General features: G+C 48.5%; 1 protein-coding gene across 7 annotated transcripts in view; it reads left to right on the top strand.

Moving 5' to 3' along the window:
- The window catches only part of PICALM (phosphatidylinositol binding clathrin assembly protein), a 179,472-nt gene that overhangs the window by 52,401 nt on the left and 108,694 nt on the right, over positions 1-18,377 (top strand). For all 7 annotated transcript variants that reach the window (XM_040340082.1, XM_040340079.1, XM_040340080.1 and 4 more), the window contains exon 2: positions 15,369-15,511. In XM_040340082.1, coding sequence (XP_040196016.1) covers positions 15,369-15,511 — 143 coding nt within the window. The remainder of the gene's footprint in view (positions 1-15,368; positions 15,512-18,377) is intronic.

The raw sequence follows: 18,377 nt of genomic DNA, 5'->3' as shown, positions 1-18,377 counted from the left end.
GCCGCAGGCCGCTGACACTCCTGTAGTAGGGGGAAGTCGGAGGATGGGGGCCGCAGGCGGCTGACACTCCTGTAGTAGGGGGAAGTCGGAGGATGGGGGCCGCAGGCGGCTGACACTCCTGTAGTAGGGGAAAGTGGGAGGATGCGGGCTGCAGGCCGCTGACACTCCTGTAGTAGGGGAAAGTGGGAGGATGGGGACCGCAGGCCGCTGACACTCCTGTAGTCGGAGGATGGGGGGCCGCAGGCCGCTGACCCTCCTGTAGTAGGGGGAAGTCGGAGGATGGGGGCCGCAGGCGGCTGACACTCCTGTAGTAGGGGAAAGTGGGAGGATGGGGACCGCAGGCCGCTGACACTCCTGTAGTAGGGGAAAGTGGGAGGATGGGGACCGCAGGCCGCTGACACTCCTGTAGTCGGAGGATGGGGGCCGCAGGCCGCCGACACTCCTGTGGTAGGGGGAAGTCGGAGGATGGGGGCCGCAGGCCGCTGACATTCCTGTAGTAGGGGGAAGTCGGAGGATGGGGGCCGCAGGCCGCCGACACTCCTGTGGTAGGGGGAAGTCGGAGGATTGGGGCCGCAGGCTCCCTGACACTCCTGTAGTAGGGGGAAGTCGGAGGATGGGGGCCGCAGGCCGCCGACACTCCTGTGGTAGGGGGAAGTCGGAGGATTGGGGCCGCAGGCCGCCTGACACTCCTGTGGTAGGGGGAAGTCGGAGGATTGGGGCCGCAGGCCGCCTGACACTCCTGTGGTAGGGGGAAGTCGGAGGATGGGGGCCGCAGGCCGCTGACACTCCTGTAGTAGGGAATGCAGAAGAGCCTTACAGAGGCTGCAGTGCTGGGATGGCGGGAAGGTAGGAGAGGCAGGGTGGAGAGTGTTGTCGCTCTTTTTGCAAACATTTTTGTAAGTGAGACAAGGAAGCTGCCAGCCTGATCTGAAAATGCCACTTGCCCTGCTAGCATGACGATGTAGTAGGGGGAAGTCGGAGGATGGGGGCCGCAGGCCGCTGACACTCCTGTAGTAGGGGGAAGTCGGAGGATGGGGGCCGCAGGCCGCTGACACTCCTGTAGTAGGGGGAAGTCGGAGGATGGGGGCCGCAGGCGGCTGACACTCCTGTAGTAGGGGGAAGTCGGAGGATGGGGGCCGCAGGCGGCTGACACTCCTGTAGTAGGGGAAAGTGGGAGGATGCGGGCTGCAGGCCGCTGACACTCCTGTAGTAGGGGAAAGTGGGAGGATGGGGACCGCAGGCCGCTGACACTCCTGTAGTCGGAGGATGGGGGGCCGCAGGCCGCTGACCCTCCTGTAGTAGGGGGAAGTCGGAGGATGGGGGCCGCAGGCGGCTGACACTCCTGTAGTAGGGGAAAGTGGGAGGATGGGGACCGCAGGCCGCTGACACTCCTGTAGTAGGGGAAAGTGGGGAGGATGGGGACCGCAGGCCGCTGACACTCCTGTAGTCGGAGGATGGGGGCCGCAGGCCGCCGACACTCCTGTGGTAGGGGGAAGTCGGAGGATGGGGGCCGCAGGCCGCTGACATTCCTGTAGTAGGGGGAAGTCTGAGGATGGGGGCCGCAGGCTCCCTGACACTGCTGTAGTAGGGGGAAGTCGGAGGATGGGGGCCGCAGGCCGCCGACACTCCTGTGGTAGGGGGAAGTCGGAGGATTGGGGCCGCAGGCTCCCTGACACTCCTGTAGTAGGGGGAAGTCGGAGGATGGGGGCCGCAGGCCGCCGACACTCCTGTGGTAGGGGGAAGTCGGAGGATTGGGGCCGCAGGCCGCCTGACACTCCTGTGGTAGGGGGAAGTCGGAGGATTGGGGCCGCAGGCCGCCTGACACTCCTGTGGTAGGGGGAAGTCGGAGGATTGGGGCCGCAGGCCGCCTGACACTCCTGTGGTAGGGGGAAGTCGGAGGATTGGGGCCGCAGGCCGCCTGACACTCCTGTGGTAGGGGGAAGTCGGAGGATGGGGCCGCAGGCCGCTGACACTCCTGTAGTAGGGGGAAGTCGGAGGATGGGGGCCGCAGGCCGCTGACACTCCTGTAGTAGGGAATGCAGAAGAGCCTTACAGAGGCTGCAGTGCTGGGATGGCGGGAAGGTAGGAGAGGCGGGGTGGAGAGTGTTGTCGCTCTTTTTGCAAACATTTTTGTAAGTGAGACAAGGAAGCTGCCAGCCTGATCTGAAAATGCCACTTGCCCTGCTAGCATGACGATGATTTAGTTCTTTTTATCAATTACTGACATGGGAAGAGGTTTGATAGCGCCTGGCTTGTCTCATTTTCTTTATTTCAGGCGCCGTCAATTTACGCAGCGCTTTACATAAACATTGTACATTCACATCAGTCCCTACCCTTAAGGAGCTTACAATCTAAGGTCCCTAACGCACATCCATACACATACTAGGGCCAATTTAGACAGGATCTGATTAACCTACCTATGTCTTTAGAGCATTGGAGGAAACCAGAGCACCCGTAGGAAATCTTCACAGGGAGAACAGGCAAATGGTGTCATGGTTAGGATTAGAACCAGCGACCCTTTTTGCTGCTGGGTGAAAGTGCTAACCACTACATCACTGTGCTGCTCATTCGCATACTTATTCACTTAGAGCATTTTCACACCAAGGCTGTAGCGGTAAAGCGGCGCTAGTTTTAGCGCGCTTTACTGCCGCTATTCAGGCAGGAGCGGGGTGCTTTTAACCCCCTAGAAGGTGTTAAAAAGGGTTAAAAGCACCAGTGTATCGCCATGGCCGGAAATGCTTTGAAGGCGCTTGGGCAGCACTGCCCATGCATTCCAATGGGAAGGGGTGGAGGAGCGGTGTATATACGGCTCGCACATCACCCCAAAATTGCTGCTTGCTGGACTTTCTAACGTCATGCAAGTACACCGTCCCCAGTGTGATATATATATATATACATACATACATACATACATACATACATACATACATACATACATACATTTTTTGATCCACGGACCGGTCCGCGGCCTGGGGGTTGGGGAACACTGCTCTAGGGCACAGGTGTCAAACACATGGCCCACAGGCCGAATCTGGCCCTCCAGACCATTTCATGTGGCCCTCGCACCTCTCCTGTTGCAGTGGACAGCTACTTCTGCTGTTTCTAAAAGCAATCCAGGGTCTAATCAGGTGCTTGGATCACTTATATGTGCGAGAATCTCCAGCTGAAGAAAAAAAAATACTGGGTTTATGGCTGATAAGTCTCATGCTGATACAATGGTTTCCATACTTTGAGTCACTGACTTGGAACACGTCTGCACATCATGAAGGTCCAGGTGAAGTCTGAACTGTCATTCCGTGGTCAGTGACTCAGAATAAGTAATCAAGTCATACAAGACACACCAGCAATGACAGACTTGGGTATGTCAGTTCACATTCCATTAGGGCTCTTTCATACAGGCATCAAAAATGCCACGTTTCATATCTGAATGCAGCCCATTGCTTTTAATGGGTCCACACACATAGGAGAATAAATGTCAAACTAGCATCTCGTTTAGAAAAACAGTCCAGTGCCCCACCCCCCCCCCCCCCCCCCACACACACACTTTTTTCCTAACTTTACATAGGGACATGTGCGTTCCAGTGCATTTTTGATACATTTTACAGCGTTCCAATGCAGGGAAAAATACAGCGTGTTCTAATTTTTTCTAAAATTGCACAAACTGTAAGCACTGGTGTGAACTACGCAACTGAAAACCATATAACCTAATGTCCATGCGTGTTTTTTTTTTAATGCAGAACAAAAACGCACTGGACTGCATGTGGTGTGTACTGGCCCTTAAAGTGGTAGTTAACTCTGTACTACCACTTTAACCTACAGGTAAGCCTATAATAAGGCTTACCTGTAGGTATAAAGAATATCTCCTAAACCTGTACGGTTTAGGAGATATTCCCCCCGCAATGAATGAATGAATGACTTTTATAGCGCAACGCATGCGAACTGAATCGCCGCTGGGCGCTTTTTCCAGCTAGAATCTGCTCGGCTGGTGCGGTCATTTTTACCCCGTAGGATCATGACACGCTTCGGACACAGTCATACATACATATATACTGGGCCAATTTGGACGAGATCCAATTTACCTACCAGCATGTCTTTGGAGTGTGGGAGGAAACCGGAGTACCCGGAGGAAACCCACGCAGACACAGGGAGAACATGCAAACTCCAGGCAGATGGTGTCGTGGTTGGGATTCGAACCAGCGAACCTTTTGCTGCTAGGCGAAAGTGCTACTCACTACACCACAGTGGCACATGCGCAGCGGGGATCCTCGGCTAAAGGGCCGGCAGCCGCCAGACCTTGCCGGAGAGAAGTCTCCCGCGCGCATGCACGGGAGTGACGACTTCCCCGCTCCAGCCAATCACAGCGCTGGAGCGGCGATACCCGGAATACACGCAGAGGAAGGCTGACGTCTCCCTCAGCATAGACCAGGTAAGTTCCTCTCACCTCGTTCCAAGGTAAGTATTTCATAATCGGCTAGTATGTGAGTCAGGATTTAAAATAAAATAAAAAATGCCCGTATTGCGAACCGCTTGTTAAACGCGTTACTCACAATCCAAGTTTTCACTGTATATTGATTTTTGTTTTAAAGGGCTACATAGGTTGGGTTTAGAATGTGGTTCCCAATAGATTCAGGATTTGGGTGAACTTCTACTTTAAGATCTACCAAGCTGCTGCACTCGTTTTGTCTTTCTTTGCCAGGTCTCGCTATCTCCTGACCGACATGCGATTAGTAGGAAGGTTCTCCAATGAAACCTTATTCGCCCGCATTTAATGAAGCTGAATCAGCGCCTCCTGTTCCGTATCGTAGTATTAGATCATTGCATCCCATCACATCAGCATTTTTACTGCCATATTCCTAGTCTGCCCCCAGAAAATGATAGCAGTCTTATTACAAATGTAGAATTACGCCAAAATACCGTATAAGCCGAGTTTTTCAGCACATTTTTTTTTTTTGTGTGTGCTGAAAATGCCCCCCTCGGCTTATACTTCAGTCACCTTTTTGTGCCTGATCTCCCGGACTTTGGGGACCCGGTACCAGACTGTCGTAGTTTCCCTGGACTCCAAATTTGGCACACATGTAGCCACACTCACGTTTGTTGTCTGGGGAGCACTAATTCTTCAAATCCGGGCACACATTCCATAGACTCCCATGTTAAACGTCAGTCTAGTCATGGGCACAGTGAGGCATGCAGATGGACACCCTAGGCTTATACTCGAGTCATTGCGTTTTCCCATATTTTTATTTTTTTTATTTTTTTTGTGGTAAAATTAGGTGCCTCGCCTTATATTCGAGTATATACGGTAAATATTTACTAATGTACACTATTTAAAGTGAAGTAGTAACTTTTTTTTGTGTCAGTATGGGTTCATTTTGTATGCAAGACAATAGCGTTTCTGGCTGGCACATTTGTGGCAACGCAGATTCTTTCCTGCTTACTGACCGGTGGAAATATTTTGCTGTTCAGATCTGCTTGCAGGATTCTGGATAACATGAGCATGAGAATCCAAATTTAAAATTTTTTTTTTTTTTAATTTATTGCTTAGAGATCACGATTCTGAATAACGTTATTTTAAAGATTTACGACCCCTGAACATTTGGGTTATCAAACAAGATGGCAATAAAATAAGAAATAATAATAATCGCTGCTTCAATCAAATTGAAAGAAATGTAATGAAAAATAATGTAACAACACAACATACGGGGATATACAATGTAGTAAAAATGTAAAAATATTAATAAACAAAATATAAATTATTGATGACAATATAAAATAAAAGTAAATAATAAAAAATCAGCATGAAAATAATAATTGGAGGAGAATACGGCGTTAATAAGGCAGGTTAGAGTAAATAAAAAATTAATGGGTTAAACTGAAGAATAATTTAATAAAAATCCCAAAACATTTTTTTTTTAACTTGACAAAGTTGACAAAGCGGAGGTTGACCCTAAAAAACATCTATGTACCATCCCATCCAGCATACTTGCGTCAGCTATAGTATGTTTGTTTTTTTTTTGCGCTGTATTTACCGTTTAATCCATTAGTTTCGTTTCAGACTCCCGCGGGGAGTAGGCGTTCCTATGAAGAGGGGAACATGATTGACGTCCGGCTATGGCGCGTCACGCGTTCCGAAAATAGCCGGAGTAGGACTCGGCTCTTCACGCCGCTATACGGCGCCTGCGCACAGACTAGGAGCTGACTGCGCAGGTGCCGTATATATCCGAGTCCTATTTCGGCTATTTTCGGAACGCGTGACGCGCGTCAATCATGTTCCCCTCTTCATAGGAACGCCTATTTCCCCGCCGGAGTCTGAAACGAAACTGAGCGATTAAACGGTAAATACAGCGGCGAAAAAAAAAAACATACTATAGCTGACGCAAGTATGCTGGATGGGAGGGTACATAAAAAAAAATTTTTAGGGTGAACCTCCGCTGGCTGAGTTCACATTGGTGCGCTGTGTGATATCGCATGTGCAAATCACATGCGATGTCCGTGCAATACGATTTCAGCCATAAAGATAGTATGGCTGATATCGCACTGCATTTGGACCAAACGCGCACAGGACCCTTTTTTTTGGCCCGCACCAGAATCGGATCGCATTGGGTGTTCACACCCATGCAGTCTGATTCATGTCCGAACTGTCAATTCGCAGTGAGATATGGGGGTGTCGTTAATGTTATATGACACTCCCCAGCAATTCGCATAGGGCCGTGTGAACGGCCGTGCAATGTGGCAACCCGCAGTGGATTCGCAGGGTTCCCGCATCGCACTAGTGTGAACCCAGCCTTAAACTGACTTCATTTGCAGACCAAAGTTCATCCCTTTTTGATCTGTAAATGTATAAACAAAAAGATAGTGTTTCTTTTTTATCTGTCTTTCAGCACTGAGCAATGTTGTTGATAAACATTTTCGGCTGCTTTTTATTTTTTCTTATTTTATTGTATTTTCTTGCAGGTATTGTTTTACATTTATCGAATGGCTATAACACAAACTCTATCCAGCCCGTGGGAGCTGGCCCTTTAAAACTTCAGAACGCTAGAGGCGTGCATGGGCTTTCCTGGTCCTGGTAATCGCTGCAATTGGCCATCAGGGATCATGTGATCGGAAGCCCACACCGCCACCTGATTAACAGTGATCAGGAGCGGTCGAGGAGAGCGTAGTCGCTGTGCCGGGGGTGGGGCCGAGTTCTCGCAGCACACGCAAGGTATGCATGAATGTGGCGGTAGCTGGGCAATAATGCCCACCACTGTGTTGGCTTTCCAAGTTAAATGCTTGTTGTAGAAACCAGACAATATATAAATCAGTCTATAATAGATTAACATCCCGTTCCTGATTTTCTATAGATGTCCTTTCAAGTTGTATTTTTGTTCAGCACCAAACAAATCTTCTGTATTGCTCCACATAGTAATCAGTGTTTGCGTTCTTGTGTCTCCATATTAGTTGAGGTTCGGGTGCATTGATTGCTTGTGCGTCACCAAACTCGGAAGTGTCACGTTTGGGGAATTACGCTGAGCTTGCATGCACGAGTATAAAGGTCTAAATGTGTTTTTTCTTTCTTTCTATAAATAAACCTTGCTCCAACTGCTCAGTCACTCCTGGAAGGGTTATATTTTATCCCGTTCTGTTGCTGTTCTTTTTTTTTTGGACAGCTTGGTCTGCCTGTAAATACATATGTAGGAGAAAAAACCTGGAATTTAGCTTTGTTTGCGAGTGCGGCTGTTACCACCTTCCTAACCGCGCCCCCTAATGCTGTAAAGGCAGCAGAGGGGAGTGCATACAGTATGCTGCGAGTGCCGCACTTTGCATTGCGATGTGGCAGAAATGTTGTGATCCGTGGGCAGTACCACCCGCTAAACAAGACCCATTCAACTAAATGTTTGACTGTGATTTTTTCTTTTTGTGAGATATTACTGATGTTTCTGTATTGAAGCAGTTTTTTGGATGCTTTCTTTTTGTAAATAAAAAATTGGAAAATAAGTGAAAGGTAAAACATTTTTGTGCTTGGATGTAACTTAAATTATTTACAATTAAAAAAAAATTTCTTAACCTTTTTGGGGTGACCGGTTGTCTTTGAGACTGTCTCCCCTGTGCTCCACTGTAAGGAATTAAATGCACATCGCACTGCATTACATTCTTGTCGGGGCAACTGTCAATGGGGGCCTGGAAATGACGTCACTTCTGGGTCCACAAATAGAAAGGTAGGAGAGCAGAAGTTTGTCTGCTCTCCTCCTTTCCCCCTCCACCTGGCAGCACCAGCAATGCCGCTCCTGGGCCTTCAGAAGGATAAGCGGAGCCCTGGATACTTGGCGAGGAGAATGGGGAGCATTTGGGTGGCAGCCCAGGCACCAGGTCAGAACTAGGGGTTGTAAACTTTGAAGTACATGGTACAACGGGCACATATCGGGAATAGAAAATGTTGGGTTTACGTGTTCTGTAAAATGGGCAGTGAAGTGGCGATACAGCGTCTCACTGCCTTGTCAGATGCTCTCTAAAAAGTGATCCGAACACGATTGCTCTTCTGAGGGCAACGCTATTGTAAGGTAGGTCAGAAGGTATATACGGGCTGATGTCATATGTAGGACCAGACTACTATTGTCAGGATACACTTTTGTTCTCAATGGTGAGAATTGGTGAATACCCTTTTTATAGAAGTCTTCTGTTCTGACTTTGTTTGATTGTGTAGAGTTCTCCCTAGAGATGGGTCAGATCTATGAACCGTTGTGTACCTTCTCCCTGTATTCATGACCAGTTCCCAGATCTGTACCTTCTCCCTGTATTCATGGCCAGATTCAAGATCTGTACCCTCTCCCTGTATTCATGGCCAGTTCCCAGATCTGTACCTTCTCCCTGTATTCATGGCCAGTTCCCAGATCTGTACCTTCTCCCTGTATTCATGGCCAGTTCCCAGATCTGTACCTTCTCCCTGTATTCATGGCCAGTTCCCAGATCTGTACCTTCTCCCTGTATTCATGGTCAGTTCCCAGATCTGTACCTTCTCCCTGTATTCATGGCCAGTTCCCAGATCTGTACCTTCTCCCTGTATTCATGGCCAGTTCCCAGATCTGTACCTTCTCCCTGTCTTCATGGTCAGTTCCCAGATCTGTACCTTCTCCCTGTATTCATGGCCAGTTCCCAGATCTGTACCTTCTCCCTGTATTTGTGGCCAGTTCCCAGTTCTCTACCTTCTCCCTGTATTTGTGGCCAGTTCCCAGATCTGTACTTTCTCCCTGTATTCATGACCAGTTCCCAGTTCTCTACCTTCTCCCTGTATTCCTGACCAGTTCCCAGATCTGTACCTTCTCCTTGTATTCCTGACCAGTTCCCAGATCTGTACCTTCTCCTTGTATTCATGACCAGTTCCCAGATCTGTACCTTCTCCTTGTATTCATGACCAGTTCCCAGATCTGTACCTTCTCCCTGTATTCATGGCCAGATCCCAGATCTGTACCTTCTCCTTGTATTCATGACCAGTTCCCAGATCTGTACCTTCTCGTATTCATGACCAGTTCCCAGATCTGTACCTTCTCCTTGTATTCATGGCCAGTTCCCAGATCTGTACCTTCTCGTATTCATGACCAGTTCCCAGATCTGTACCTTCTCGTATTCATGACCAGTTCCCAGATCTGTACCTTCTCCCTGTATTCATGGCCAGTTCCCAGATCTGTACCTTCTCCTTGTATTCATGGCCAGTTCCCAGATCTCACTCCACAAAGCTTTTACAAAGTCTCGCACACATGTGTATTTTTCTCTGGGAGCAGATGCTTTCCTGCCACTAATGTCGGAATTTTGGCAGCGGTCGCTTCCGTTGAAGATGCCTTGGGTTGAGTTTGGCAAACATTGCTCGTGTTTACTAAAAATGAATGAGGACGGGGAATAAAATGGAGAAGCTGAATTAATAAGCAGAGCTGTGTTTGATTTTATTTGTCGGCTCACATACCAGCGTGGTAATTCTACAAAGTCAGGAAGGTGGCAGCAAGTTTCACTGCAATCAGAAAAATACTTTAAATTCTGATCTTATTCAAGTAGTGTGTAGCATGCATTGCTGATCATGTGATTGCTGCATTCTGGGCGTTCTTTCCTGAATGCAAGTCTCACTTGGTACAGCGTTCAGCCCCAGTGTATGTGATCAGGACTGTCCAGACAGAGGGTCAGGGGACCTGCAGCCTCATAGAACAGAGGAGAATGAAAACTTCTCCTACAAGCTTAAACCAGACACTGATAAAAGTCACAAGACTGTTATATACTGCTGATGAGAAAACTATTTAGCAATCTATACAGTGAGGGGAAAAGAGCATTTGCGATTTTGTACGTTTGCCCACTGACCAATGATCAGTCTGTAATTTTAATGGTAGGCTTATTTTAACAGTGAGAGACAGAAGAACAAAATAATCCAGAAAAAATGCATTTTAAAAAAGTTATAAATTGATTATTTTGAGTATTTAATTCCCTATCAGTTGGCAAGAGTTTGGCTCCCATGTGTCTTCTATACAGGTAACAAGCTGAGATTAAGAGCACTCTCTAAGGCTGGGTTCACACTACTACACTACTTTCATCCTACTTTGCTCTGCTACATTGGTCCTACATTTATCCTACATTGGTCCTACATCCATCCTACTTTCATGAACAGGATACTACTTTGGTCCGACTTCAATGATATTCAATGGGCCTGAAGTAGGATCAATGTAGGACCAAAAGTAGTACAGGGAGCATTTTCAAAGTCGGACCGACTTGTGTAGGACGCTACAAGACGCTCTCATAGGGAAACATTGAACACAGAGCAAAGTAGGATGAAAGTAGTGTAGTAGTGTGAACCCAGCCTAAGGGAATGCTCTTAATCTCAGCTTGTTGCCTGTATAAAAGACTCCTGTCCACAGAAGCAATCAATCAGATTCCAATTTCTCCACCATGGCCAAGACCAAAGGGCTGTTCAAGGATGTCAAGGACAAGATTGTAGACCTACACAAGGCTGGAATGGGCTACAAGACCATCGCCAAGCAACTTGGTGAGAGGGTGACAACAGTTGGTGCGATTATTCACAAATGGAAGAAACACAAAATAACTACCTTATTTATCTGCGTATAACGCGCACTTTTTTCCTCTGAAAACAGAGGGTAAACGGTGCCTGCGCGTTATACGCCGATATCATGTTCTACCAGCAGGGGGCGGGGCTTGGGACCTGGCCCCGGAACAGCACTCTCTGCATAGAAAAAAAGTCACTTGCCACCCCCTTCCTCTGTCAGTGTCATTGTAAAACGAAGCTTGTAAATGTCAATATAGCTCCGTTTTTTCAGGCTGCTCTCCTCCTCCTCCTCTGAGTGTAGCTTTGATTGGAGGAGAGCAGTCACATGCCCATCAGAGGAGAGAAGTCATGTGACCAGATCAGTGAAAAAAAAAAAAAAACGGAGCTATTGAGGTAAATGGAAGCTTCGTTTTTGCAATAGGGGACACAGGAGGAGCAGTGCGGAAGGGGCTGACAGTGATTTTTTTTTACTTAAATGTAGAGAATGCTGGCAGCACTGTCCCAGGAGACTGGGGGTCTCCTGCGAGTCCGGGGGGGGGGGTGTACTGGATGGGGGGATTTTATACTGGGGAATGTATAATGTATGGGGGGGGGGGGGGGTGGCGGCTTTGTACTGGATGGGGGCTGTATACTGGGGGGGGGGGGTGGCTGTGTACTGGATGGGGGATGGATGAGGGCTGTATACTGGGGAGGGGGGCTGTATACTGGGGAGGGGGGCTGTATACTGGGGAGGGGGGCTGTATACTGGGGAGGGGGGCTGTATACTGGGGAGGGGGGGCTGTATACTGGGGAGGGGGGCTGTATACTGGGGAGGGGGGCTGTATACTGGGGGGGGGGCTGTATACTGGGGGGGGGGCTGTATACTGGGGGGGGGGCTGTATACTGGATGGGGGGGCTGTATACTGGATGGGGGGGCTGTATACTGGATGGTGGGGATGTGTACTGCATGGGTGAGGCTTGTACTGTAAAGGGTGCTGAGAAAACATTTTTTCCTTAAACTCCCCTCTTAAAATTGGGGTGCGTGTTATACGCCGATAAATACGGTATCTCCCTCGATCTGGGACTCCATGCAAGATCTCACCTCATGGAGTTTTAATGATCATGAGAATGGTGAGGAATCAGCCCAGAACTACATAGGAGAATCTTGTCGATCTTAAGGCAGCTGGGACCACAGTCACCAAGAAAACAATTGGTAACACACTACGTCCTGAAGGACTAAAATCCTGCCACACCAGCAAGGTCCCCCGGCTCAAAGCACATGTAAAGGCACTCACTGTTATAATAAAATTATAGACTGATCATTTCTTTGTCAGTGGGCAAACGTACAAAATCAGCAGGGGATCAAATACTCCCCCCCCCCCCCCTTTACTCTATTTACTCAAATTATTGCATTTCCCCGTTCTGTGTACTGTGGGAGACCAGATATAGTGAATGCAGAGTCCTGGGTTTAGAAACACTTTTTCGCGTGGATCGGATTGAGGACTCGACTACATATTCTTGCTGCTCCCCACTTGTAAGTGTAAACGAGCCTTTAGACGGCAGAAAATGCTCCTTGAAAGTTATTAGCTTTATAAAAAGCCTCTTTTCTAATGGTTTTCATGTTCTGTGAATGAATAGAAGCGATTCTGCACACCTGTGCCCGCCATGCTGAATGAGGACACCGAGAAGCATCCATGCTTTACCTCTTATCAATACATGATTGTCTATTGATGGCTGCCTCTGTTCTCTGTATGTGAGAGGGGCACCTCTGTGGCCTGTTTATTACTTTTTCCTTTGACATAGATATTCTGTTGAAAACCTGCTAAGTGGGGCCAGAGGTCTGCTAGGTTACTTTGGGATTTGCAGAATGTTCAGTGTATGATGGGGGGGTGGACACTATCGTCTATACAGGTTAGTAATAAACTTGGCATTTATCTCCCTTTTTTCTTTTTTCATAAGGTATGGATTTATTTATTTTTTGTAATAAACCTTTTAGGTAATAAACGCACTCGCGTGCAACCTTTGTTGCGACGGCTTTAAAAATATGAAAAATAATTGCAGGCTAATAGTGCCGCTATTCATATTGTATTGAATACACCCCGTCTCCACTGGATGTAATGAAAAATTGTGTGTGGAGGTGGGTGGTTGCTGACAGCACTTTTCAGCCGTCCTACATATTGAATTACATGCGTGAGAATGAGATCTCTGCAGTGAAGACCAGCTGCTTGCCTATCGTGTCTTCAGCCCATTGTTTAATCTGAAGATCATGCAGCAAAATACCTGTATGGGTTATTTTATATAAGCGGTCCTAATAGGATCTGACTTTCGTACTCTCCGCCACTCACCCCATGTAAAGCAGATCACACGGTGAACGAGGGTGACCTCACATATTATGTGGACCTGTGCATGCTGAAGGCTTTCTGTGGTCCTGTCCGTTGTTCCCACACCAGATTTGTGCCGGTTTGGAACATATTGTATCTTCTTGTATGTGGTGTAACGCAAGTATGGGAATGGGGCACGTAAGTGTAATAGGTTGGAAAATGTAAAAAATTTCGTTTTTATGTAAAAAAAAATAAAAAATATTGTATGACTCAAAGCTTGCCGCACATGTTGGTCTGACCGTACAATCTAGTTTGAATCTACCAACATTTCAAGGGCCTCCCTGATTGGATAGATTAGGTAGGCACTCCATTATGTACTTTTGGAAAATCTAATGTTGATTGTATGATAATTATGTATGGTGACCCTAAAGCACAGGGGCTGAATATCGGACGATATTGTCCATTTTAATAAAAACAGGCCGACATTAGGCCCGTGCATATGGCAGCCGGTTCAAGAGAAGTCGACTGAACGTACAGGTTCCGAAAAAGAAATTGTCAATCTGCACCCAATCGGCGTTCTCATCCAACGGTTGATGGCACTGACCCCCATGTCGGAACACAATAGTTCAGAGGGGGGTCCAAACTTTCCCAAAAATGGTCCAGTTGATTTTTCTTCAGATTTTTGAGAGGTCTGGACTTTATCGGTGGGAGTAGAAAATGCCCTGGTCTTGGCGGTTAGTGAGTAAACAGTGCCTGTGATCAGTAGGTGGAGGAATGGTGCTCCATCTTTGGTGGGGAGGAGCAGGGCCCCCTCGTCGGTGTCGGTGGGGAGGAGCAGGGCCCCCTCGTCGGTGTCGGTGGGGAGGAGCAGGGCCCCCTCGTCGGTGTCGGTGGGGAGGAGCAGGGCCCCCTCGGTGGGGAGGAGCAGGGACCCCTCGTTGGTGTCGGTGGGGAGGAGCAGGGCCCCCTCGTTGGTGTCGGTGGGGAGGAGCAGGGCCCCCTCGTTGGTGTCGGTGGGGAGGAGCAGGGCCCCCTCGGTGGGGAGGAGCAGGGACCCCTCGTTGGTGTCGGTGGGGAGGAGCAGGGCCCCCTCGTTGGTGTCGGTGGGGAGGAGCAGGGCCCCCTCGTTGGTGTCGGTGGGGAGGAGCAGGGACCCCTCGTTGGTGTCGGTGGGGAGGAGCAGGGCCCCCTCGTTGGTGTCGGTGGGGAGGAGCAGGGCCCCCTCGTTGGTGTCGGTGGGGAGGAGCAGGGCCCCCTCGTTGGTGTCGGTGGGGAGGAGCAGGGCCCCATCTAGCCCACACACTTTAAAGACCACTCTACAGCTTGGCTGCTCAACCTGTGGCCTTCCAGCTGTTGCGAAACTACAAGTCCCATCATGCCTCTGCCTGTGGGAGTCTTGCTTGTAACTGTCAGCCCTGCAATGCCCCATGGGACTTGTAGTTCCACAACAGCTGGAGGGCCACAGGTTGTGCACCCATGCTCTAATCTACAGGGTTTTTTGAGTAGGAGTTTGAAGGGGGTGGGAGCAGTTTTGAGCTTAAGCAGGCCGTACATGGATTCAAATGTGGGCAGTTCAGTAGGGAGCCTCCCAATTTTGATCAGTGTATGGGCTGGTTGTACTCCAAGTTGATCTGTTATTTTTTTTCCTCTGTACGATCAGTTCAGCAGACTATAGCTTGCAACTCTGATCATTGTATTCTGCCAGAAAGGTTCCCTGCTTGCAGAATAGATGAGCACAATGTGTGGATGGGGGAATTGGCTCTGATGAAAGGAGAATCATGTATTGGCTTTAGTTAGATCCAGACTTGAATTCCATAAACTTTTGTAATTGTCGTGCCGTTTTGCCACAACTGGTAAACAATATTGGAATTTCTCGCCACTGGATTGCTCAGAGTTAGAAGGCATCACGTGTCTAGAATTGTCAGGAATAACACAATCGTGAAATCTCTGTTTTGGGTGGAATTATTTTATCAAGAAATAAATGGATGAGTGTGGTAGACGATTTATTTCCGAGTCTCACATTTTACAACTTCTGCGTTGCTGTTTTTCAGATTTGATCCAGTGCACAAATGAGATGAATGTAAACATCCCACAACTGGCAGACACCTTATTTGAACGAACGACCAACAGCAGCTGGGTGGTGGTCTTCAAGTCTTTGATTACAACTCACCACCTCATGGTGTATGGCAATGAGGTAACGCCACAATGTTGTGACCATCATATTGGCATGATATGTGATAAAACATTTGCAGGGATATTCGTCTAGTAAAACTGTCTTTTGCCAATGGAGTAAAATGAAGTGTTAGGCCACACACACAGTATCTGAATGTCTTCCATTCATAAAGAGTGAATCAGGAAATTACTGCATTCTGTCCACTAGATGAACTGAGAGGCCGCCACTAGATGCGGACCTTTTGTCTTTTTTCATCCATCTGTTGGATAAAAAACTGACATCTATAATTATACAGGATTTATAAAGTGCCAATAGTTTGCGCAGCGCTTAAAGGGGTTGTAAAGGTAATTTTATTTTTATTTTTTCCCTTAAATAGCTTCCTTTACCTTAGTGCAGTCCTCCTTCACTTGCCTCATCCTTCCATTTTGCTTTTAAATGTCCTTATTTCTTCTGAGAAATCCTCACTTCCTGTTCTTCTTTCAGCAAACTACACACCGTAATGCGAGGCTTTCTCCCTGGTGTGGAGAATGCCTCCTGAGGGGGAGGGGGCGAGCAGGAGTGTCAGGACGCCCACTAACACACAGCTCTGGGTGGAGTCCCTCCTCTACACTCCCCTTGTCAACATGCCTTTTTACCGCTAATGCACCCCCACCCCAATGTGAAAGTAGCCTAAAACATGCTTGGGGCTTTCACACTGAGACTACAGGGAAGCTGTTTTTTCAGGCACTATTTTTAGCCCAAAAGCACCGGAAAAACGACCCCAGTGTGAAAGGGGTCCAAGAGGAGCTTTCCCTCACGAAAAGATATCCGCTCTCTGAGTCTACAGGAAAGGAAGTGAAGGGATGTCTGTCTGAGATGCAGAAGGCTTCAAAAAAGCACACATCAATCTATCCAAAAAATAAAATGTATTTAGAATTGAAAAATACCTTAAAGCGGGGGTTCGCCCTGTTAAAAAAAAAAAAAAGTTTTTTTTTATTAGACCATTAAATTCGGCATCGTAGCGCGAGCTACGGTATGCCGGTCTTACATTTTTTATGCCCGTACTCACTGCGGTATCGCTGATTGAAGAATCCGGGGAATGGGCGTTCCTATGGTGAGAGAAGGTGATTGACGGCCGGCCCTGGCACGTCACGCTTCTCCGGAAATAGCCGAAATAGGCTTGGCTATTCACGGCGCCTGCGCATAGCCTGTGCGCAGGCGTCGTGAATAGCCGAGACCTACTCCGGCTGTCTTCGGGGAGCGTGACGTGCCAGAGCCGGCCGTCAATCATCCTCCCTCTCCATAGGCACGCCCATTCCCCGCGGGAGTCGATTTCTTCAATCAGCGATACCACAGTGAGTACGGGGATTAAAAATTTAAGACCGGCATACCGTAGCTCGCGCTACGATGCCGAATTTAATGGTCTAATGATGGAAATGAGGGTGAACTACCGCTTTAACCACTTCAATACTGCACACCGTCATATGACGTGCACAAAGGGGATCTCTTATCCTGGGTGGACGTCATATGACGTCCTGGACTTTGTGCGGTGATGTCTGAATGATGCAGCTAGAGGCATCACTCAGATATCATTTTGTTCCGGCGGTGATCCTGCGCACCATAAGAACTATCATAGCGGCGGTCCCACCACTTGATCGTTCTTATAGGCGGCGGGAGGGGACATCCCCCTCCCGCCGCGCCATCCGCTGCTTCTCCAGGCTCCCTCGTGCCATCGGGGGCCCGGAGAAAGGATTGTCGTGTGCCGGATAGGAAGCATAGAGATGACTGGTGACCAGATGGTCACCAGTCATCTCTGACAGTCGTCCGCCTGGGCGCGATGTGATGACGTCGTGCCCGGGTACCCGTAAGTTAACAAAGCCGCAATTGCGGCTAGTAAGCATTAGCTCTGAATTTTTTTCACGATCTCATGCTTTCCAGCCTGGACCTGTCGCACACTATTTCTATTACAAGGGATGTTTACACACTATTCCTATTACAAAATAAATAAGTAAAAAAAAAAATTTAAACGCCCCTGTCCCCAGTGCAGGGACCGCCCTGTCTTTTCTCCGCTCTCCCCTATGGGGTGATTGGATGAACACGGACCGTGTGTCAGTGTTCACCCGGTCCGCCAGACGAATGGAAAAGTAGGTTTTTCCTCCGTCACACTTTGGCGGATCGAAGCAGGTCGGATGTCAGCGGGCATGTCACCGCTGACATCCGCGGCTCCATAGAGGAGCACGGAGAGCCCATTCAGGTCCACCTAAAAAACTGGCAGGCGGACCTGAACGGGCTGCCCGTGTGAAAGAGCCCTAAGAATTTTTACCTTCATGCATTCTATGGCTTGTTTGCTGCTTACCTGAGCCCCCTCTCGATCCAGTGATGTGCACAGAAACCTTGGCTGTCCCAGGTCTCTCTCTCCTCATTGGCTGAGACACAGCAGTGGGAGCCATTGACTCCCACTGCTGTCAGTCACAGCCAGTGAGACAATAAAGAGCGAGCAGAGGGTGGATCCAAGCCGTGGCTATGTGTCTTATGGACGCATAGAGAGGGGTTCAGGAGCAAGCACGCAAAAGTGCCCCCATAGCAAGTGGCTTGCTATTGGGGGCACTGGTCAAGCGGGAGGATCTAAGAGTGTCAGTGTGGGACCCAGAAAGAAGCGGAATGGTGCTGCTCTGTGCAAAACCATTACACAGCAGTTAAGTATAACCTGCTTTTAAAAAACAAAATTAAAAAAAAAAACCTTTGACCACTTCACCCCCGGAAGGATTTGCCCCCTTCCTGACGGGCCATTTTTTGCAATACGGCACTGCGTCTTTTTAACTGACAATTGCGTGGCCATGCAACGCTGTACCAAAGCAAAATAATGTCATATTTCCTCCTCAAATAGAGCTTTCTTTCTTTTGGTGGT

Source organism: Rana temporaria, chromosome 2, assembly GCF_905171775.1.
Source record: "Rana temporaria chromosome 2, aRanTem1.1, whole genome shotgun sequence".
Classification (NCBI taxonomy): domain Eukaryota; kingdom Metazoa; phylum Chordata; class Amphibia; order Anura; family Ranidae; genus Rana; species Rana temporaria.
Note: the sequence above shows the minus strand (reverse complement) of the source record. Positions and strands in the feature narration are given on the sequence as shown.